At 38.1% G+C, this 24,775-nt stretch overlaps 1 protein-coding gene across 1 annotated transcript; it reads left to right on the top strand.

Annotated features, from left to right (window-relative positions):
- Positions 1 to 473: 473 nt before the first annotated feature.
- LOC131642763 (uncharacterized) lies at positions 474 to 1,505 on the top strand. The gene has a single exon (XM_058912982.1). The coding sequence runs from the start codon at positions 474 to 476 to the stop codon at positions 1,503 to 1,505; it is 1,032 nt and encodes a 343-aa protein (XP_058768965.1).
- The last annotated feature ends 23,270 nt before the right edge of the window (positions 1,506 to 24,775 follow it).

Raw genomic sequence — 24,775 nt, forward strand, 5'->3', positions numbered from 1 at the left:
ACCGTATATTGTTTTGTAGGTTGTTTGAATATGGAAACCAAAGGCCGTAAACCGTTCTTCCTCAATTTCAAGAAAGTACCTACACCATTAAAGGTTTTCTGCGACAATGTTTCTGGTTCTCTCAGATTTAGTGAGTCTCTCAACAGACTTATCAGTTTGGTACGAACTAATGTGGATGAAGTTCTTCTTAACACCATGGTTCAATTCTATGATCTATTACTATATTGCTTCACTTATAGAGATTTTCAGTTGGTACCATCCTTGGAAGAATTCTCATACTTGCTGGGGCTCCCTGTGCTCAATCAAATTCCTTATACTGGTAAAGAAGAAGATCCTAAGTGGGAAGTCATCGCTGTTGCTCTACACTTTCCAATATCATAGATTGAGAAGGTTTGGATTAGTAAGAAAGAATATTCTGGATTACCCCTTGATTTCCTTTATGAAAAGCGGAGATTTTTGCTAAGGCTTCAAGTATGGATGCTTTGGAAGTTGTTTTGTCTCTTTTGATTTATGGACAAGTCCTATTTTTTCATTATGACAAAATTGTAGACGTGGCCGCTATCAAGATATTTCTCAGTAAGAATCCCGTTCCTACTTTACTTGGTGATTTGTTACACTCTATTCACTTCCGAGTATCGAAAAGGAAAGGTTGTGTCCTTGGATGTGCTCCGCTATTGCATAAGTGGTTTATTTTGGACTTACCTCTCTCCGTAAGAAAGAACGAAAAAGATTTAACTTGGGCTCAAAGAATTATGAAGCTTTCTTTTGACGACGTCATTTGGTATCAAAAGGAGTTTGAAAGAACTTTGCTATTTGATAGTTGTGGAGAATTCCCTAATATACCTCTTCTTGGTGTTCATGGAGGAATAACGTATAATCCCATTCTAGCTCGACATCAGTTTGGTTTTGCTTTGAAGGATAAGCCACGTTCCTTATATCTCAGTTCAGAATACTTCAGCTATAATTCAAACAAGGCAAAGAAAAGGGATCTCTTCATCAAAGCTTGGTCGAAAGTAAAGAAAGTTGGTGCAAAAGATATAGGAAGGAGAAACTACATGCCATGGGACCCATATTTCCGATGGGTTTATGATCGAGTTATGGAGTTTGGGATGCCTTACCCTTCTGATACGCCCATAGTACCAAGAATAGCTCCCCCTGCTGTCACAGTTGCATTTGAGCCATATGTTCCTACTCCAAATGAAGATCTTGTTGCAACTGTTAACCAACTAAAGAGGGAAAGGGATGACTTTGAGAGACGCTTGCTAAAAGCTGAAGCTGAAAAGAAGGTGATGACACAAGATGCTAAAGAGCGAGAGACTTTGCTAGATTACTTTTCTCGCAAATGGAAGATTGAAGATTTTGTTTCCCCAAATCAGATTAACTCATGGGAAGATGAAATTTCAAGGCTTGTTCAAGAAAGAGAAGAAATGATCAAGGCACACAAAGAAGAAGTTAGAGTTTTGAAAAGGAGGCGTCGTCAAGAAGACAAGATTCCCGGAATTTAGACTTTTATGGTTTTTATTTATTATTATTTATTTCTTTTCGTTCTAATGTAACCAAAGGATTATAACCTTATGAGTTCGTAATTTAATTAATAATAATGCTTTTTTCTTTTGTTTCAATATGTGTTAAAATCCTTTCAATTCCTTGAAAATATTGCATATGAATAAACATATCATTCATAAACATTGCATCACAGGTTTCATAAAAGAAAATGCCTCATCTTTCCGCTGTTTATTTCAGTGAGAAAAATGGATCTCGAACAATCTGTCAAGAATCTCCAAACTCAGAATGCTGAATTTCAAGCCTTGATCCTAAACTTGTCCAAGGGGCAAGATGAACTGAAAGCTCTCCTGACTAAGAAGATGAAAACTAAGAAACCCAAAGGAGTGATCAACATGGGAAGAAGGTTCAAAGGTCGTCCCAAGAGGGCTGAAGAAGCTGAAATTCCCAAGGATGAGGAAGAAGAAGAAAATGATGACAATGCTGGAAGTAATGTGGGCTCTAATGGTCAAGATGAAGAAAAAGAAGAGTATCCTCAAGACGAGGATGAATCTGATGAGAAGTATAGGCTACTAGAAGAGCGTCTGAGAAACATGGAAATTCAGAAAGTACCTGGGTTGGATTTTGAAGAACTAGGACTCATTCTTGGAGTTGTTATTCCTCCAAAATTCAAAACTCCCGCCTTTGCTAAGTATGATGGAGTCTCCTGTCCCAAGATGCACTTGAGGTCTTATGTAAGGAAGATTCAGGCTCACATTGCTGATAAGAAGCTCTGGATCCATTTCTTTCAAGAAAGCTTATCTGGAACTCAACTCGAATGGTACTATCAACTGGAGGGTACTAACATCCGTACTTGGGAAGATTTGGTTGTTGCTTTCTATAAGCAATACCAATATAATTCTGATCTCGCACCAACTCGCATGCAACTACAAAGCATGTCTATGGGACCTAAGGAAAGTTTCAAGGAGTATGTGCAAAAGTGGAGAGATCTAGATGGAATAGTCCAACCTTCTTTGACCGATAGGGAGTTGGTGGACATGTTCATGGGCACGCTAACTGAGCCATTCTATAATCACTTGATGGGTAGTTCTTTGTCTAGTTTTACTGATCTCATACTGACTGGAGAACGTGTTGAGAATGGTATTCGAAGTGGGAAGATTCAAGTGGGAGCATCTTCTGGTACTGCAAAGAAGCCCTATCATGGAAGAAATGAGTCTAATGTTGTTCATAGTCAGAGGGGCCGTGGTAAGAACGATCAGAATCACTCTGTTGGCGCCATCGTCATCTCTAATCCAACATCTCAACAAGCTCCTAAACAAGAGTATCAACGCAAGACTGATAGACCAAGGAGACAATTCACCACGATCAACATGCCTTTGTCTCAAGCCCTACAACATCTACTGAAGGCTAAACTGGTCACCCTGAAGGATCCTCCAAAGTTTGTCAACACTGCGAGTCCAACTTATGATCCCAAAGCTACATGTGCTTACCATTCCAATGCTTCTGGGCACAATACGGATAACTGTTGGGCCCTGAGAAACAAAGTCCAAGACATGATAGAAGCTGGGGAAATCGAGTTCGACGCTCCAGAAACTCCTAATGTCATTACTGCTCCCATGCCAAAACATGACAAGACTGTTAATGCTATAATAGACACTGTCCATGTCCGTGATGTGAGAGATTTGTCAACTCCGCTCCTTGAAATCAAAAGAAAGCTAATACAAGCTGGTTTATTTCCAGGTTGTGATCCCTATTGTTATTATTGCGCGTCCCTACCCAATGGTTGTGAAAATCTGAAAAGAGGAATTCAAAAATGGATGGATCGTCGTACCATCATGTTTGAGAAGGTCCCTTCTATAGACAATTTGTGTGAGGGTTTCTCTCATGGTCTGAAGATCGAGGATGTCTCCGTCATTTCCAAAGTTCCATTGAAGATCCCTACCAGGGCTCCTTTCAAGATTTCTGCTGAACCCCGTGTGGCTCCGATTATTATTACTAAACCTGGTCCGATGCCATATTCTTCTGATAAAGCTATCCCTTGGAACTATGGTGCCGAGGTCTATGTTCAAGGAGTTAAGCAAGAACTCGAATCTGATAAAGTTTCTGAAGACGCCAATCCTGATGTTGGTAATATTGATGGAACTAGTAAAGTGACAAGAAGTGGAAGGGTGTTTTCTCTAGAGATCTCTCTGAACACTGCTTCACCCGCCGTTACTATTACTCCAAATGCTGATGCTCGTGGTAAAAGGCAGTTGCATGAACCTGAGACTGTCACTGAAAATCCATCATCCGAAGAAACAAATGAGTTCCTGAAGATCATTCGCAAGAGTGATTATGACATTGTTGAACAAATGGGGCATACTCTGTCCAAGATCTCTATGCTGTCACTTTTGAGTTGTTCTAAGACTCACGCCAAAGCCATGATGAAGTTTCTAGAAGATGCCCATGTGCCACAAGAGATTTTTGTCAATCAACTCGAGAATTGCATTGCAAACCTGACGACAGAGAACTACCTTGGGTTTTTTGATGCCGATATGAGTCCTAGTGGAAAGAACCATAACAAAGCGCTGCACATCTCCATTGAATGTGGGGGCACCACTCTGGCCCATGTACTGGTGGACAATGGTTCGTCTTTGAATGTACTACCCAAGCTGGTGTTGGACAAGCTCAAACTTGAAGGAGCTACGCTAAAGTCTAGTGATGTGATAGTAAAAGCTTTCGATGGCTCAATGAGTACTGTACATGGAGAAATCGAGCTCCCAGTCAGAGTAGGCTCTCAAACTTTCAACACTGTGTTCTATGTGATGGACATTCATCCTGCTTACTCTTGCCTACCTGGGCGTCCTTGGATACATGGGGCAAACATTGTGACATCAACACTCCATCAAAAGCTAAAATATCCAGCAAAAGGCCAGATTGTTACTGTTCATGGCGAGGAAGAGTATGTGGTAAGCTTTGTAGATGAAACCAAGTATGTTGAATTCACAATAGAAGGTTTTGAAACTCCTCGTCAAGCGTTTGATTTGGTCCCTCAAGTGGTTCCTGAGACTAAACCCATCAATGTTGTTCCCAAGGTTACTAGGATTCCTCCAACAATGGCTTCTCTGAAAGACGCTAGGGCTGTGGTAGAAGAAGGTGGCTGCACTATTTGGGGGAAACTTCCTGATATCCTGTACAAGTCCAACAAATGGGGTCTAGATTGCACTGCTAAGGATCAAAGTGGAGAAAAACATCCTCGTCCTGAAGGTTTGAAGCAGCATTTCATCAGCAAGGGAGTCAACGCCATTAGTGAAGATGAATATAACTGCAACCTGGAGAAATGGATCTTCCCTACATCAGACAAAGGGCTGGATAACTGGAAGACTGAAGACATTGTTTCTATCTCCTATAATCAAGAGTAATTGTCGTTCTTAGTTCTATTTCTTGCTTTCCTTTTTATTTCCAATTTTAAATTCTGTATTTCCATAAAAAATAAACTCTAAGGCCGTGTGTCACGCCCGAGGCACAATGGTCCATTGTTAGGGCTTGTCATTTCATAAGCATATTTTCATTCAATAAAGAATTGGACGTTTCGTATTCAAATTGTGTATTCGCTTTTATCTTTCTTTACTTTTATAGCTATGTGTTCTCACACACACCCACATAATGCACTGCAGATCCATGTCCACTCTGGATCCTATTGATAACGACTCTGCTATTGCTAAATATGACTTTGAAAACCCAATCTACCAAGCTGAGGATGAAGGTGGGAAAGATTGTGAAGTGCCTAGAGAACTTGTCAGATTACTAGAGCAAGAAGAGAAGACTATACAGCCGCACGAAGAGCCAATCGAGGTTGTGAACATAGGTACTGATGAAGAAAAGAAAGAGATCAAGATAGGGGCTTAATTAAAGGATGTTGTCAAACAGAGATTGATCCAGATGTTACGAGACAATGTTGAGATCTTTGCTTGGTCCTACGAAGATATGCCTGGGCTCGATACTGACATTGTGGTTCACTGTCTACCGATCAAAGAAAATAGTCCTCCGGTTAAATAGAAGTTACGAAGAAGCAGACCTGACATGGCTCAAAAGATCAAAGAAGAGGTTGAAAAGCAATTCAATGCCGATTTCCTGAAGGTGGTGAGCTATCCGCCATGGATCGCCAATATAGTACCTGTGCCTAAGAAGGATGGAAAAGTCAGAATGTGTGTAGGCTATAGAGATTTGAATCGAGCAAGCCCCAAAGATGATTTTCCCTTACCACATATTGACATCCTAGTAGATAGTACTGCGCAATGCAAAGTGTTCTCTTTCATGGATGGTTTCTCAGGTTATAATCAGATCAAGATGGCACCCGAAGACATGGAAAAGACAACTTTCACTACACCTTGGGGCACTTTCTGTTACAAAGTAATGCCATTTGGTTTGAAGAACGCTGGGGAAACGTACCAACGTGCAATGGTAGCTCTATTCCATGATATGATCCATAAAGAGATAGAGGTTTATGTCGATGATATGATTGCAAAATCCAACACTGAAGAAGAACATCTAGACCATCTGCAGAAATTGTTTGATAGGTTGAAGAAGTACAAGTTGAGACTGAATCCGAACAAATGCACCTTTGGCGTAAGGTCTGGTAAACTGTTGGGTTTCGTTGTTAGTAGTAAAGGTATTTAAGTCGATCCTGCAAAGGTAAAAGCTATACAAGAGATGCCTGTTCCACGAAACGAGAAAGAAGTTAGAGGATTCTTGGGACGCCTGAACTACATTGCTAGGTTTATTTCCCATCTGACCGCTACTTGTGAACCAATCTTCAAGCTACTGAGGAAAGATCAAGTAGTAAAGTGGAATGACCAATGTCAAGAAGCCTTTGACAAAATCAAGAAGTACCTGCAAGAACCTCCAATCATGATACCACCTGTTGAAGGAAGACCTCTAATTATGTACTTAACAGTATTGGAGAACTCAATGGGGTGTGTATTGGGGCAACATGACAAGTCTGGTCGAAAAGAGTATGCAATATACTACCTTAGCAAAACGTTTACCGACTGTGAAACAAGATACTCACTGCTCGAGAAAACTTGTTGTGCTTTGGCATGGGCTGCTCGCCGACTGAGACAATATATGTTGAACCATACCACTTTGTTGATTTCTAAAATGGATCCTATCGAGTACGTGTTCGAAAAGCCTGCTCTCTCTGGATGAATAGCAAGATGGCAAATGATACTACAGAATACGACATCCAATATACAACACAGAAAGCAATCAAAGGAAGTATAGTGGAAGATCATTTGGCCCAACAAGCTGTAGACGACTATCAATCTATGAGTTTTGAATTTCTAGATGAAGATGTTATGCTTGTTACTGATTATAAACAACCTGGTCCGGATGAAGGATCTGAACCAGGATCCCGATGGACTATGGTTTTTGATGGAGCTTCGAATCCACTATGTAATGGCATTGGCGCTGTAATTATCTCTCCCGCAGGTGGACACACCCCGTTCACAGCAAGTATCTTGGGACTCAGAGCTGTTATCGACTTAAGAATCAAGTTCTTGGAAGTATATGGGGATTCTGCCCTAGTAATCAGTCTGATTAAAGGGGAATGAGACGCGAAGCATCCTAATCTCATGCCTTATAAAGATTTGGTGCTATCTTTAATTCCACACTTCGAAGAGATTACTTTTGAACATATTCCTCGAGAAGAGAATCAGTTAGCAGATGCATTAGCTACTATGTCATCCATGTTCAAGGTCAGATGGGACAATGAGGCTCCTATAGTTATTATTGAAAGGTATGACGAACCAGCATACTGTTACGAGATAGTTACCGAAGAGGTTGAAGAAAGGCCATGGTTTCACGAAGTAAAAAGATACCTCGAGACTCAAGAGTACCCTGAAGGGGCATCCATCAATGACAATAAATTCTTAAGAAGGTTCGCATCCAAGTTCTTTCTGAGCAATGGAACCTTATACAAGCGTAATCATGATTCAACCCTACTTCGTTGTGTGAACAAGAAGGAAGCAGAAGAGATCATGGAGGACATGCATGATGGTACTTTTGGAATCCATTCTAGTGGACATACTATGGCTAAAAAGATTTTGAGAGCGGGTTACTACTGGTCCACTATGGAAACTGACTGTCACCAACATTCTAGAACATGCCACAATTGCCAGATATACGCTGACAAAGTACACGTACCTCTTGTTCCTCTGAATGTGCTGACTGCTCCTTGGCCTTTTGCAATATGGGGCATTGATATGATCGGAGATATCAAACATAATGCTTCCAATGGACACCGCTTCATCCTCGTGGACATCGATTACTTCACTAAATGGGTAGAGGCTGCTTCATTCGCCTCCATTACCAAGAATGTGGTCGCTCGATTCATTAAGCACAACCTTATTTGCCGATATGGCATCCCCGAAAGGATTATCACAGACAATGGTACCAAATTGAATAACAAGATAATCATTGAGCTCTGCACACAGTTCAATATCAAGCATCATAACTCTTCTCCATATAGACCAAAGATGAATGGCGTTGTGGAGGCCGCCAACAAGAATATAAAGAAGATTGTACAGAAAATGACTGTGACTTACAAGGATTGGCATGAGATGTTACCATTTGCTCTTCACGGTTACCGTACTTCCGCACGTACATCAACTGGGGCAACCCCGTTCTCGTTAGTCTATGGTATGGAAGCTGTGTTGCCGATTGAAGTTCAGATTCCATCCTTGAGGATCATGAAAGAGGCAGAGTTAGACGAAGACGAATGGATTCAAACTTGACTGGATCAGATAAACCTGATTGGCGAAAAAAGGCTTGCGGCTGTTTGTCATGGACAATTGTATCAGAAACGTATGATCATGGCATTTAACAAAAGAGTCAAACAACAAGTATACCAGACTGGTGACTTGGTCATAAAGAGGATTATTCTACCACAAGGTGACCCTAGGGGAAAGTGGACGCCCACATATGAAGGACCATTCGTGATCAAGAAAATATTCTCTGGAGGAGCAATGATACTCACTACTATGGATGGCGAAGACTTTCCGCATCCTGTGAACGCATACATAGTCAAAAAATACTACGCATAAATAAGACCCGCTAGGTCAACGTACCTAGACAAAAAGTAAGGGCATCCTGGAAAACCAAAAGGGTTTGGGCAAAAGTTAGGGATATATATAAAAAAATGTGTACACCCGTCAAGTTGAAAATCCGAAAGGGCGACTTGGGCAAAAAAGGGTATCCTGGTAGGCTGAAAACCTGAAAAGGCGGCCTAGGCAAAAGTTAAGGATCAAAGTGTACGACTATGTCTCATTCACATTATTCATCAATCAGTTATATTTGCAACATCAAGTTCGAAGGGCTCAGATCGATTCAATCATCTTTCTCCAACAAGCAAGGGATGAGATGCTCGAAGATATAATAGCAATAGCAGAATTGAAACTCAATAGGGTTGTTTCCACATAGCTATTTTTCTTTTGTTCTATTATGTACCTTTTTCAAAAACACACAATATGTTCTTTATTCTGCCTATTCATGGCTTTCTTAACACAAGTTATTTTCATTCTTCCGAGCTTTCCTTTTTCTTTTTCGAATACGCAAACGTCCAATGATAATTTTGAATGAACATATGCATATGCATATGAACATGATTATCGTTTATCTTTTCTTTCGTAAAAATATCTATTTGTTCATTAGATAGGAAAGGCGAAGAGACAATGTCTAAAGTAATCCAGAAGCCCTCCTTCAAGGTCAACAATCTGAAGGAATCCCCACAGAGTACTCATTAAGAAGATATCTTCAAATACTCTCAACAAAAGACATAGTTCCCCAACAGAGTTTCTCCGACATCTCTCATCGCCAATCAGGGTACATCAAGTTACCGATCATCCCCAAGCAGAAATCATAAATCCCCAGCCGAGCATTTCCAAGATAAGATCAACAACAGAAAGATTTATCCTTTCAATCAAATTGTTCCAAGAAGCCCAAATCATAATCATACATCATAAATCATAAACATATTCATACATCGCATACATTACTTTATATGCACGTCCCTCATTTATTTTGAGGAGCACATAGCTCACGCATCATAACATTGCATAAAAACTAACAATATTTGACAGGTACATTACAAAGATTCGAATCTTATTTAAAGCAAAGCCTAACGCACGGCCTTCCAGACATCTACGGATGCAACTTGAATTAGCCTAACGCAAGACTTATTCTTCAACCTAACGCACGGTTTTCTAGACATCTGAGGATGCAATTTGGATTAGTCTAACGCATGACTTGTTCTTCAGCCTAACGCATGGTTTTCCAGACATCTACGGATGCAATTTGTATTAGTCTAACGCATTACTTGTTATTCATCCTAACGCACGGTTTTCCAGACATCTACGGATGCAAAAGGAATTAGTCTAACGCACGACTTATTCTTCAACCTGACGTACGGTCTTCCAGACATCTAAGGATGCAAATTGGATCTGATCTAACGTATGACATATCCTCCAATCTAACGCATGGTTTTCCAGACATCATCTGCTGATGCAAACTAAATTCAGTCTAACATATGACTCAATCTATTCTCCAGAAATGATCTAACGTACGACGTATTCTGGTTCTCAATTCTATCAAGCTCGATGGCATCTTCAAGCCCATCTCCGACGAAGGCAAATTTCTTGGTATTCTAGTGTTCAATCATCTCCCACTTTCAGATACCGACTAGCATACAAATCACTCTGCATCTTCAGGTTTAAGACAATGAAACAGGGGCAGTTGTCTTACCCCAAAATTTGCCCATACTATTTCTCCTATTCAAATTCAAATCAAAGTACAAAGCTCCAAGACACATTCTCCTAAATAAAACTCAGAAAATTAGGGTTTTGTTATTCTAAGGGAAAATCAGTGAACCAAAGGCTCCAAGGAATCCCACATAGTCTATGATATCCCACATTACATCCATGACAAGTCTTAGGCCTCAACTCAAAGGATTGATCACTCAATTGTTCAGAAGGTCAACAGTCGACTAGGTTGACCTAAAAGTCAACTGTGGTCAAAGTACAGTCAAAACTCCTGATTTTTTGTCAACTTCCTCATATTGAAGTATCATTCACCATTTGATCAATAATTGATTATGGTTCATCAAGGAAAGATCAGAAATCAACAGTTCCAAAAGTTTCTAAATTAGGGTTTTCATAGGAGAAAGTCAACTGAACTTTGACCAGCCATAACTCCTACATGGAACATCAGAAACTTTCCATCCAAAGCTCATTTTGAAGGAAATTGGATTCTCTACAATTTTGTCTCTCACATGCCAAGTCTAAAAATGCTTCATTTGAGAGATATGGACCCAAACATTATAGGTCCTTTTCAAAAGTCAACTAAAAGTCATTTTTTTCAAAAGAACACACAAGGAGCATGGAAAATTATTTTGATATGAGACCAAAAACACTGGTTTGAGGACTCTTCAAGGTTTCTAAAAAGTCCTATAACTCCTCCATACCTCAAAAATTGAGGGAGATAGGCTTGTCAAAGTTGGACTATTTTGAAGGGAAAATGTGAAGAAACTTAAATATTTTTGCAAATGGGCCCAAGTTATCTTAATCCAATCTTGATCCTCAAGTATCCAAGGGCCCAAAATCTCTTTGCCACGAAAATATATGATTTATTTGATTTATTTTGATTTTTATTTCAATTAAAAAAAAAATTTATATCATATAAATTAAATGAAAATCAAATATTTGGTAAAAGATGTGATTTCGATCCAACACAATCATCAATAATGTCTCAATATCATTTAAATTTCGTGCATAAGTGATTGGAAGGAGATTGAATCAATATTGGCCAATTTTAGAAAGTTCCATAATCAAATTTCAATCAAATTTCCAAAAATTGAAATCAAAGATTCAAGAACCCTAAACCGAATTTCAAAAGTCAAAGAAAATCCAAACTCCAATTCTGAGTTGAAGGCCAATTCAGAAGTTCTTGCGCATCCCAACACATTCCTTAGTGTTCACTAAAGTTGTTCCAATTGTCGCACGCAAGCCAAACACTCAGAATCAACCTCTAAGAGCCTCACGGTTTGCTTTTCTTTTTCTCTTCGATTTGCATAACACACGCATCCATAATCAAATCTAATTGCATATATTTGTTCTATATGACGTACTGAGCAATTCTGGATGTTTAATTATGTTTTGGCGCTGATATGAAGAACATGCCATGTTAGGGTTCATGTTCTTAAAATTGAGGTTTTTTAAACCACGTAAAATTAGATCCTAGGACAGGTACTACTGGATTCGCATGGCTGAGACGAGTCTATCCATGGCCTCGCGCCAAATTTTTGTGGTTATTTGGTTGCATTCGTAATTTGTAGGTGTAAAAGATAAAGGTTTTTTACAGCTTTCATAGGAAAAGCGGTGTAAAAAGGTTGTTGCAGGTTTTAGGTGGAGACGACGATGAGTTGTCATCGTACGATTGGCTGGTTTGAAATTTTTTTGGCGCGCGCGTTCTCTTTCCACAGCCTTGGATCTGGTGCGTTTGAAGCTTGTGCCTATCATGTGCCATCATCCACAAGACCATCAGATCATCCTCCAGGCCAATCCAACGCGCCAGATCACGCAGGTGCATGGTGGACCACACACGCGAGCCACGCCGGATCACTAGCTAAGTTTTCCAATTTTTTTCTTTTTTATTACATAATCCTTATTTTATTTATTAAATAAATATTTCAGAGTGACGTGAAACAAGGGTGCCACAATTCAATTTAAAAAAACAAACATCATATGTCATTGTCATGCATTCACTAAGGAAATTCATCATAATTCATAATAACTCATGTTAACACAACGAAAAATCAATCATACGGATAAGCTCAACATCTTTGAAACTATATCCCTCAAAACTCAAAATAAAACAAATAGAGTCATAAAATTATAAACTCAAAACTTGCGTTCCCTGGTGTTACAATATTAGAGCATGACACCTGATGCTATACTAAGCACACTGACTTATGAGCTAATCCTCACTAAGTCGGAGCCGCTATCCTCAATTTGAAAATGACAACATGTAAGGGTGAGTCTGTTGATGCAAACATAGCGGCAAGCAACAAAAGATTTGGAAATATTGATCCGGGAATTATCATGTCCACGGAGATGGTGAGAATGTCATTCAACAGTTTCTACAGTTTCGAACTTGGGTTTAAATGAACAGAACTATAAAAACAGAAAAGTAAAATATATGAACATAAAAGAATTCATTCTTCGGAAAGATAAGACTTATCAAGCTTTGCATATGATCTACTTCTTACAAACTTAAACTTGTTGACCAGTTATACTCAACCTACGATACTCGTCTATGTCATCACGTATCTCTCACATAAGTGTCCATCTTTGGAGCACCTACGAGATTAACTCACAACCAAGGTTATCTCTAACGCAAAAGTTGCGAGAACATCCGTATTCTCACGTCGGCAATCTCTCGCGCGCCGCTCAAACACGAAAGCATTAAGAACGGATACCCATAGTGATTTTTAGCTCTAAATCTATCTCTAGAGTTCAGAAACTAACAGATGATCATCCTATATTAGGATTCAAGAAGTTTATCTCTTAAGCAACCCAAATCCCGAGCATAGAGCAAAAATCTAAGACAATAATCAACATAGATTTGTAAAGGAATTTTTATATAATGTCATGATCAACAAATATACATGAGTTCAAAGTAAAATCATATACAAAACCCAACTAAAGAGAAATACACAAAGAAGAAGAGAAATGAACCGAAAATCTCTTGATTTGTCAGCTCCGTTCGACGCTCAATCCACCCCCAATCATCCAAATGCAACCTCCGAAGTTGTTTTCTAAGCTAATCTATCCCAAAAAAATGAAGGTTGATGGAGTTGGGAACAAATACCCCAAAACCATAACCTAAAAATGTGATTTTTACCCCTTTTTAACGAGCTGCTATCTGTCATGGTCGCTCAGCGAGCTCTGCTCCGCTTAGCGATTGACAGCCAAAGTGAAATCTTGTTTTTGCCATAAGTTGAGAACCGTAACTCCGAATTGCGCCCGGTTCGAAGAGTTGGAAAGCTTATTCAATTCTCTATCCAATAATAAATTGATGGAAATCAAAATGATGATTTTGGTCATCCTTATTTTGACCCTATGGAAGTCCGCTTGACGATGGCTAAGCGGGCTTGCACCAAAACAGTGAAATCAAAGTCGTGCCTTTGACACTTTATTCCTCAAGGGTCCAATATGCATAACTACCTACAAAATAAAGGAAAAACTATCAAATGGTATAAAAGTATATGAAAATACAACTAGTCACAAAGTATACGTATTTATACACAAAACGTGGAATTATTCAAACGGTATTAACAAAAGTATCGATAAGTGCCACTATTTACATACACGAAATAAGTACATTTTGGCACTTATCAAACTCTCCCCAACTTGAAACTTTGTTTGTCCACAAACAATTTCAAATAAATCAAAGAATTGAAAGTAATAAACCAAAGAATTGTGGATCAACAAGTTTTGAAAACCAAAAACAAAGGTATGGCTTAATACAAAAACATATAAACAAAGTAAATACTTACCACTATCCTACAAAGAACATATAAACGAAACGAATCCTAAGCACAAAAATCATACAAAACATTCTAACACAATACATGCTCACATCATGAATCACACCTAGCAAAAATTCATCAATGGATGAAGAACACACAAAGGTGAAGGACTTTTAACACTCATCCAACAATCTTGCAATCCAAAGATTAAATCATGCATTCATCCAAAAATCACATTGAAGATACAAAGATCACAAGGGCTTTTCAAGGTTGTAATGTGGCTTGGTTAACAAACAAGGGGTATGTCCTAAGGCTAATCGAAACAAAAACTTGCCTAAACTTAAGGGAGTGATCAATCCACAAAGATTCAAACAACACAATTCCAATTAAACTTCTTCCTTATCCACAAGTTTCTCAAACCAAAACATACTACTTATTAGCATAATTATTCGCTTCTCTTTTCTTTTTATTTTTCAAAACTTTTTCACTTTTTTTTCTTTCTTTTCTTTTCACATTTTTTCTTTTCTTTTTTCTTTCTTTACAACCTCATAGCAACAACCAAATAAGTAGCAACCATTTCTCTCCCCAACTTGAATTCAACCACATCATCATGTGAATACTTCCCACTTTCTAAGGCAAGGTAAAAATTCATACCAAAAATCATGGTTGAGGGTTCAAGAAAACAAAGAATCAATCATTCATGAAAAAATGAGAACTAAACACTCAAAGATAAGCATTTAGCAAAAACAACATGGATATTGACAAAAAGGCTCAAAAGGGTTAACAAATGATCACACACTCACAAGGTGAGTTGACTATTTGGTTATGGTGGTTGTGCTCAAAATGAAACAAAATGCCTTAATCCTTTTCATGCTTTCTTAAAATCAACATAAACAAAAGATTAAGCAAAATAAAATCTAGTTAAAACAATAATTGTGGCCTCCAGCATATGTGAACAATGGAAAACTTCCTCACATTTATGGTTTGGGAACTAAAGTGATTCAATCAATAAGCAAGTAATGCAAAAGAATGAATGGCATGGTAATTGTACAAATGAAAAGTTTCCTAAATATGCTATGCTATAGAAAGCGATAAATGAGTACCTTGAATGATACGACTTCAAAAATAATATCCTACCATACATCCGCAGGTTGAAACACTCAAACTTTGGAAAATCACCTCAAAAATCTTCGACTCACCGAACAAAATTTGAGTACTAACAACCAACAAAAGAATTAGAAAAACAAAACTAACATATACTACTAATTAGCCTTGGTGAAAGTGGGAAAAATAAGTGAACCAAGTGGAATAGGAACCCCACTGGTACAAAGCAGGAAAACAAAATTCTGCTATGCTCGCTTAGCGATGACAGAAAAAACCAGAAAAACCATAACAGAATTAGGTGCTTTAGCCCTCTCCACTTCACCTAAATACCTCTTATACTGGAATATAAACAAAAATTTACAACCGTTGGGGTGCCTCCCAACAAGCGCTTGTTTTACGTTGTTAGCTCGACGCCTTTATTATTTTGGTGTTTGGAAAGTAGCTTCCTCCCGCCATGCCATGGTGACGTCTCACCGCACAAGCCTAAAGAAAGTGTCCTAACCAACCACTCAACAAACGTTACGGGTATAAATATATACAACGATTATACGAACATAAAAGAAAACACAAGTATACAATTATGTAAACAAACTAACACATATGTACAGGTATGGATTCACAAGTTGAAAAGTGAATATTTTGAATGACGAGCTGGTCCGATCTTAACGTGTTTCACCAACATTCACCAACAAAGTATACTTGTATGCAAACATATACAAGTAACTATATGGTGAACATAAACAAGTAAACATGTACAAGTAAATATATACACGTGAAACTATACAATATATACGTTATATACAAGGCTCAAAACCATATAAACTATTGCGATGCAATTCAAGCAACCATCCCCGGCAACGGCGCCATTTTGTTGATGCAAACATAGCGGCAAGCAACAAAAGATTTGGAAATATTGATTCGGGAATTATCGTGTCCACAGAGATGGTGAGAATGCCATTCAATAATTTATACAGTTTCGAACTTGGGTTTAAATGAACAGAACTATAAAAACGGAAAACTAAAATATATGAACATAAAAGAATTCATTCTTCAGAAAGATATAAGACTTATCAAGCTTTGCATATGATCTACTTCTTACAAACTTAAACTTGTCGACTAGTTATACTCAACCTATGATGCTCGTATATGTCATCATGTATCTCTCACATAAGTGTCCATCTCTGGAGCACCTACGAGATTAACTCACAGCCAAGGTTATCTCTAACGCAAAAGTTGCGAGACATCCGTATTCTCACGTCGGCAATCTCTCGCGCGCCGCTCAAACACGAAAGCATTAAGAACGGATACCCACAGTGATTGTTAGCTCTAAATCTATCTCTAGAGTTCAGAAACTAACAGATAATCATCCTAGATAAGGATTCAAGAAGTTTATCTCTAAAGCAACCCAAATCCCGAGCACAGAGCAAAAATCTAAGACAATAATCAACATATATTTGTAAAGGAAGTTTTATATAACGCCATGATCAACAAATATACATGAGTTCAAAGTAAAATCATATACAAAACCCAACTAAAGAGAAATACACAAAGAAGAAGAGAAATGAACCGAAAATCTCTTGATTTGTCAGCTCCGTTCGACGCTCAATCCACCCTCAATCATCCAAATGCAACCTCCGAAGTTGTTTTCTAAGCTAATCTATCCAAAAAAATGAAGGTTGATGGAGTTCGGAACAAATACCCCAAAACCATAACCTAAAAATGTGATTTTTACCCCTTTTTAACGAGCTGCTATCTGTCATGGTCGCTCAGCGAGCTCTGCTCCGCTTAGCGGATGACAGCAAAAGTGAAATCTTGTTTTCGCCATATGTTGAGAATCGTAACTCCGAATTGCGCCCGGTTCGAAGCGTTGGAAAGCTTATTCAATGCTCTATCCAATAATGAATGAATGGAAATCAAAATGATGATTTTGGTCATCCTTATTTTGACCCTATGGAAGTCCGCTTGACGATGGCTAAGCGGGCTTGCACCAAAACTACGAAATCGAAGTCGTGCCTTTGACACTTTATTCCTCAAGGCTCCAATATGCATAACTACCTACAAAACAAAGGAACAACTATCAAATGGTATAAAAGTATATGAAAATACAACTAGTCACAAAGTATACGTATTTATACACAAAACGCGGAATTATTCAAACGGTATTAACAAAAGTATCGATAAGTGCCACTATTTACATACACAAAATAAGTACATTTTGGCACTTATCAGAGTCTCATCACAATTAACAAATATTATTGCATCATAAACAATAACACATCATAGTTATATTATTCACCCAATTGTATTATATTCAGACAATTCAACATCACACAATCAACACATCATCAAACAATAATATTGAAACACATTTAACCATGTTATGAAAATCATGCATATGAATGAACTGACACTATGCATGTGGTACCAACATCATCAATGGGAATAACCCACCGACCGATCCAACATCATCAAGATACGGCCCTGCCAGCACAAATTCCACACAATGGGAATTACACCATTCACTGATCCACAACAATCATCTGGATACAACCCTCAACAAATGATTATGAATGGATGCAAACATATATATAACATACTTATAACATCGTCGAATGTATAAGCAACATCGTCTCTTAGTCAAACCATCATCATTATCAACAAAGCATGTTTATATATATTTACATCATTCAAATTCAATCAGATCATCATCCAACATAAAGGTTATTTCATAAGGTTTATCATACTCGAAACGACACTCAAAACAGGCCAACGGTTCAAAAGTTACGCATCATCAAACTTCCAAAAATCACAAAGCGGGAAAATTCTGCACACACGCTGGTCATACGCATACCGTACGCGTATCAGCAGAGGCTGATTTCCACACAAAAACGCGCCATACACATATCACATCACCATACACGTATTCTCTCTTCTCATACGCGTATCATACGCGTACCGGCAGAAGGCTGCGTTTTGGACGGGAAAGGGTAGCATACCATACTCGTATGGCCCTTGGGAATGTCCCTCGTATGCGTATCATACGCAAATCACCATAAGCTTCTCCAAAAACCTGCAATCACACCAGTCTGTTTTCTACTCATTTTCCACCATTACAATCTGTGATTTTTTATCTAAACAACAATTTTTGTACACTTAAATATATAGGATTCATCTAAATTCAACAATATATCATCCTATATCAATTTTACTCATGAAAACCTAACTTCTAATCCATTATCTAGAAAACCTATACTCTTAGATTCAGTTTCATGGATGAACACAACAACACATCAACAACACCATATTCATACCAAAACATATATTCACACACAATTATACACATAAATTAACATAGGTAACATCGAATTATATGATCTACTAAAAAATTATCCTAAACCCCAATTTAATCATATAATCAATTGACCTAAACAATACCTCTAATCGAAATTATCATATATAATACGATAAGAGATGCTAACCGGAGAGTCCCCCTTACCTTAGTCAAAAGTTCTGATTGGTCTCTTCTTCTTTTGTTCCTCTTTCACGTTCTTCGAGTTCTCAACTTCTCAAGTCTTCTTTCACGTTCTATTCCTCCTACTCTAATTCCTTATTATTTTATGAAAAATAACTTTTAATTAGTAAAAGGCTTTACTAACATAACACCCTCTTCTTACTAGTATCACACATAGCCCAATGCCATAAACCAATCTTTTCCAATTAATTTTCACAAACCAAAATAATTCTAATTATTAATTAAATTTCCAACTAAATTAAAAGTTAAAATATACGAGTGTGATACTAGGTACAGGATAAAAGAGGAATTTTATTTCGGCCAAACTAAGATACGAGGGGCAAAAAGAAAAAGTTTAACATCCTTGAAAGCCTTATCATATTCCTACGCGCAGTCAAACTTAACGGATTTTTTTATAGATGTGAAGAAATGTATAGATTTATTGCCGACACAAGATGAAAAACGAGATAAAGCAGCTAACCTCCCGGGAAATTGGTGAACCTATTTTACCATCATATGGCTCCTCCTATCTATAATCATCTGGAATATTTCCTGGTTACCCTCTATGCCCCAACATATGAACATGAACTCTAAGAACTTACTGGCTTGTACTTTGAATGTGAACTTGTCGAGATTGAGTCTTATATCAAACTTCCTTACTGATTTGAATATCTCTTCCAGATATTCTACATGATCATTTCCCTCCGACATTGTCTCTCAACATTTGCACGATGTCTGCTTCTCCCCATGAATTCAAACTGGAACCAATCGGTGTAGTCTAAGACTCACCCACTCTGATATGTACCTTCTTGAGAACCCCATGGGTACTAAACTATCAGGCTCCAAATCCTCCCGTGTATCGAGGTCCACCAGGTTGACTTTCAACGAATTCGTTTTTCTTGGCTGATCCTGCAACAACTTCTTTTTCAACTTCAAGTTGTCCTTGTAGCATTTTCGTGGCAATCCTTGATTGCCCTTGATTACTCCAATCTGACATTCCTCTAGCCGGTATTTCATGGTGAGATATAGAGTGGATAATGCGGCTTTTATAACGCCCGAGGTCAATGAGGGCAAGTAGTTATTATCGGTGCATGAGGCATGACAATGAGACACTCCTAGTAGCTTCTAGGCAAAAAAATTGAATTCACATTTGAATAAGAGTGATCTTGAAACTATTCAGGTATGCGAGTACATGGTTGAAGGAAGACTTATAAGAATTAATTGGTAGTGCATATACCAATAGGATGCATCTTCTTTTCGGTAGCCTAACAGATAAAAACTCCATAGTTAAGTGTGCTTGACTTAGAGTTGTATTTGGATGAGTGACCTTCTAGAAAGTTTCTTAGAATGCGTGTGAGTGATGATAAAACATGCTAAAAAGATATGTGTTGGTTGGTGGGATCAGTCGATAATTCGGAAAGTAATCTGGGACGTTACAAATGGTATCAGGGCTAAACTTGTCTCAGTAAGACATGGTTCAAGGACTAACCAAGTAGAAGCTGGTGGGATTGTAACAAGGGCAGAGAGTGGTTGTCGAGGCACAAGGCATGACACTGAGACACTCTTGAGGTCAAATAAGGCGAGGAGTGGTTGTTATAAGGATTGATTGGTTCTACCTATACCAACAAAATACATATTCCTTTTAGTAGTTTAACACATACGAACTCCAAGTTAAGCATGCTTGACTTGGAGTTGTATTTGGATGGGTGACCTTTCGGGAAGTTTCCTAGAATGCGTGTGAGTAAGAACAAAATGCCCCAGACTACTTTTAGGATTGCGGACTGACCTCACAGACCCACACAAATCTTTTTAGTATACGCTATTTAAAAGAAGAAGCATCTTGTTGGTATAGGTAGTACCAATTAATCCTTATAAGCATTCCTTCAACTATGTAGTCCCATACCTGCACAGCTTCATGATCCCTCTCATTTGAATGTGAATTTAGTGTTTCGCCTATAAGTTGCCAGGAGTGTCTCATTGTCATGCCTCATGCACTGACAACCACTTCTTGTCCTCGTCGGTCTCGGGTGTTACATGCTCACCAACTTCCGTTTGGTTCATCCCTAAACTACATTATACTGGGAGAGGTCTAGCTCTGATATCATTTGTAATATCCTAGACTGTTTTTAGGATTACCGACTGATCTGACAAACCAACACGGGTCTTTTCAGCATGCTTTGTCCTCACCACTACGCTTTCTAAGAAACTTCCCAGAAGGTCACCTATCCAAATACTACTCCAAGTCAAGCACGCGTACTTGTGGAGTTATTATGTGTTAGGCTACTGAAAATAAGATGTATCTTATTTGTATTGGTAGTACCAATCAATCGTTTTAAGTCTTCCATCAACCATGCAGTTCCATCCCTGCATAGGTTCAGGATAACTTTCATTCTGATTTGAATTCGACGTCCTCTCCTCGCCCTCGGGAGTGTTCCATTATTATTCCTCGTGCACCGACAACCACTCTCTACCCTCGTTGGCCTTGGATGTTACAACTTCCAGCGCGTTGAAAGCTGGTCTACCGATTATGATGTTTTACGATGATGTTGCAATCATAATTAGGTACATGACATTTAAGTGTGTTGTCTTTCTTTCACCATTCAAACTCATCACATCTAAACTTCTCATGTGTTTCTCTCTCCTTTTGAATGGTGAGATATCATAATTTACTTAAAGGCTGCAAGTAGTGATTCATAATTAGCTCTTGATGATGTTAGGAACCAATATACAAACAAGGAAATAACGGTAATAAGGAATATAGGGGAGTGATTCAGACATCTTATTATATTCAATTATAAGGGAACTTATAGCATATCTTAACTGACACTGAGCAGGGCTCTTATAGGAAACTAATGCTCCTTATCCACAACTAACTCTAGCTATTTTCTAAGATGATCATCACACTGTTACTCAACCCCATCATATATTGAGAGAACAGTTAGAGTCTCTCTGAGAGGCCTTCCACAACTCTTGACAGTTCATGGGATTCTAGAAGGATCTCTCTTACCCCTCATGTTGTAAACTAACCATTGCTTGGATCCCTTAGTGATATCGTGTACCAATTGATTAGCCATTCTTGTCACGCCCCTAATAGATGATAACTCACAAGCTCTTAAATAATACTAGTTTATTTTGATGTCTTTTTTTTTAATAGGCAGTGATATTAGAAATCGCATTAGGGGTGCAACCCTTACATAGAAAAAACTCCAAGAAGAGTTGAACTGGTTCAAAGGTAATTTATACGGATCATAAAAAATAAGCCTAGAATCGGAAACACTATTACACATTCATCTCCAAGAGTAAAACATTATGTTGGATATGACCGCTTCGAGGCTAAAAGGGGCATTATCAAAGATAATAGCATTCCTCATTAACCATGTGGTCCAAATTAAAGCCAACCAAATTAAATTAAGTTTAGCTCTAGTCTTGGCTTCTTTCACCTTATCTTGAATGCAATAGAAGTTCTTGAATTCTTCAAAAGAAATATCCACATCATTTCCCAACCAAAGGAAGATTCTTTCCCAAAGCCCTTTCGATACTAAACATTGGAAGAAGAGATGTTCCAAAGTTTTTGGATGATTAGTACAAAACAAGAAATCAAGAGAAGTAGCATTAGACAAGCCTTTATTGGCCAAAAGGTCTTTTAGAGGAAGTCTGCTGATAAAAAATCTCCAACCGAAAATCTTAATCTTTTTCGTTATGTTAAGCTTCCAAATGACTTCCAAAATATTGATAGAAGAAGTTGGCCAAGCTAAATGCTTTGCATATGACACCAAATTGGATACACTAGCTACCGAAAAACAACCATTAGTAGTTAGTTTCCAATGGAAGTCGTCACTAGCCGAAGTGTCCGGAACAATGTCGCTCAAAGTTGCCTTTAACCTCCTGATATGAAATTCGAAAACCGAACTCTTCCCGTGATTGTCCAATTCGCTTCCGAAGAGAACTTCAAAATTCCATTAGTGGATGCCATTGTTCCAAGAGAGCACATCACTAATGGCGCAAAGTTTCTTGGTTGAGAGATCGAACAAATATGGAAAAAAGGCGCAAAGAGTTTGATCATCCAACCAACTACTATGCCAAAAAAGAATACTAATACCTTTCTTAAAGTCACAAATGACCCAATTGGAGAAACCTTCAATCGATTTTTCCTCTTTAAAATCGTTAAGAGTAATGTCCCTCCACCAACTAGAATCCTCCCGGTTTAAAACTTCTTTACCAGAGGCAAGCACCTTAATTTTTGGGTTTTGATATCTAAAAAGTAAAAAATTACTCCAAATTGCTTTATCCTCCTTCAAGATCCTCCACTTCCATTTAAGAAGAAGAGCTTTATTCATTACGCCTACATCTCTTATGCCTATCCCACCTTTATCTTTAGGCTTGCAAAGATTCATCCACTTCACCCAATGAATGCTTCTTTTGTTAACGTTTCCACTCCACAAAAAATTACTAAGAAGACCTCTAATCTCTTTGATGATTTTGCTTGGAGCTTTAAAAAAGGAGAAAGTGAAAATGGGGATAGCATTCAACAGTGAACCAATTAGAGTCACTCTTCCACCTATTAAAATATTTCTTCCCTTCCACGTTGATAATCTTGATTTGATATTGTCCACGACGTCCTTCAACACTCTCTTCTTTCTAGTGACTTCTCCAATCCAAATGCCAAGGAATTTAAAATGAAAGTTTCCTTTCTTGCAAGAGAGAAAAGAAGTAGCCGAGTTTAATAACCATTCGCCAATGTGGACTCCAAAAATGTTGCTTTTGTGAAAGTTGATTTTTAAACTGGATACAAGCTCAAAGCCTCTCAACAACACTTTCATGTTCCAAAGAATAACACAAGTGGGTTCTCTAATAATAATGCTGTCATCCGAAAATTGGAGAATATCCATATGATCTTCTACACCATATTTGAACGGCTTAAAATCACCCAACTCCACCGATTTTCTAGTGAGAGCGGTTAGACCTTCCATAGAAAGAACGAAAAGAAAAGGAGAAATAGGATCACCTTGACATAATTCTCTTTGAACCTTAAAATCTATGGTGGCACTACCATTTACCAAAACAGACATATGGCTAGTGAAAATGCAAGAGTCCATCCATTTCAACCATTTCTTCCCGAACCCCATTCTCCCTAGTATCCATCTAAGGTAATTCCAAGAAATAGAATCATACGCCTTTTTGAAGTAAACTTTAAGTAAAAGACACCCCCTCTTCTTTTTCTTAGCCCAATCTAGCATTTCGTTCACCAATAGAACTCCATCCATCATACTTCTACCCGGAACAAAAGCGCTTTGATTAGACGACACCAACTTGTCCAGAACACCTCTCATTCTCTCAGCTAAGATCTTTGCTAAAATCTTATATATTCTTCCCACCAAACAAATAGGCCGATACTCAAACAAGTCTTGTGAATTCTTATTTTTAGGAATAAGCGCAAGGAAAGACGAAGTAATGGCTTTAACGAGCATACCTTTGGAGTAGAAATCGTTGCATAACTTCATCAAGTCTTATTTAATAAGGGACCAAAACATTTTGAAAAAATCTAAGGAGAAACCATGTGGCCCCAGGATTTTGCTCCCATCACACGACCAAATAGCATTCTTGATATCATCTTCGGAGAAAGGAACTTCAAGCTCCAAAGATTCTTCAATCTATAATGAGTTCAACTTAATTCCATGAGGTTTCGGTCTATTATGAACATCTTCTTTAAAGAAATATTAAAAGTGCTTAAAGATAAAATCTTTAACTTCTTTATCCTCTCCCATTCTTCCCGTCCTAGTGCCAATGGAGCATAAAAAGTTCCTTCTTCTTCTATATCTTAAGGAATTGTGAAAGAATCGAGTGTTTTCGTCCCCTTCGGCTAACCAAAGTTGCCTAGACTCAAGTCTAAGAAACCCTACTCTCTTATTAAGATTATCCCAAAAATCCTCCACCACTTTTAGTCTTTTCTTAACCACCTCTTCCGGTGCATTACCTGCAAAATGAACAAACAAGTTATCTAAATCATTCATTTCTTTCCCATCTTTGTCTATTTTGAGATCTATCCAACCATAGACCGTTTTATTCCACCAAGAGATCCGAGTTTTGAGAGTTTT

This window comes from Vicia villosa, unplaced genomic scaffold (assembly GCF_029867415.1).
Source record: "Vicia villosa cultivar HV-30 ecotype Madison, WI unplaced genomic scaffold, Vvil1.0 ctg.005780F_1_1, whole genome shotgun sequence".
NCBI classification, from domain to species: domain Eukaryota; kingdom Viridiplantae; phylum Streptophyta; class Magnoliopsida; order Fabales; family Fabaceae; genus Vicia; species Vicia villosa.

Excerpts from the sequence above, each read along its gene's own strand:
- LOC131642763 (XM_058912982.1), top strand. The coding sequence starts at position 474 with ATGGATGCTTTGGAAGTTGTTTTGTCTCTTTTGATTTATGGACAAGTC.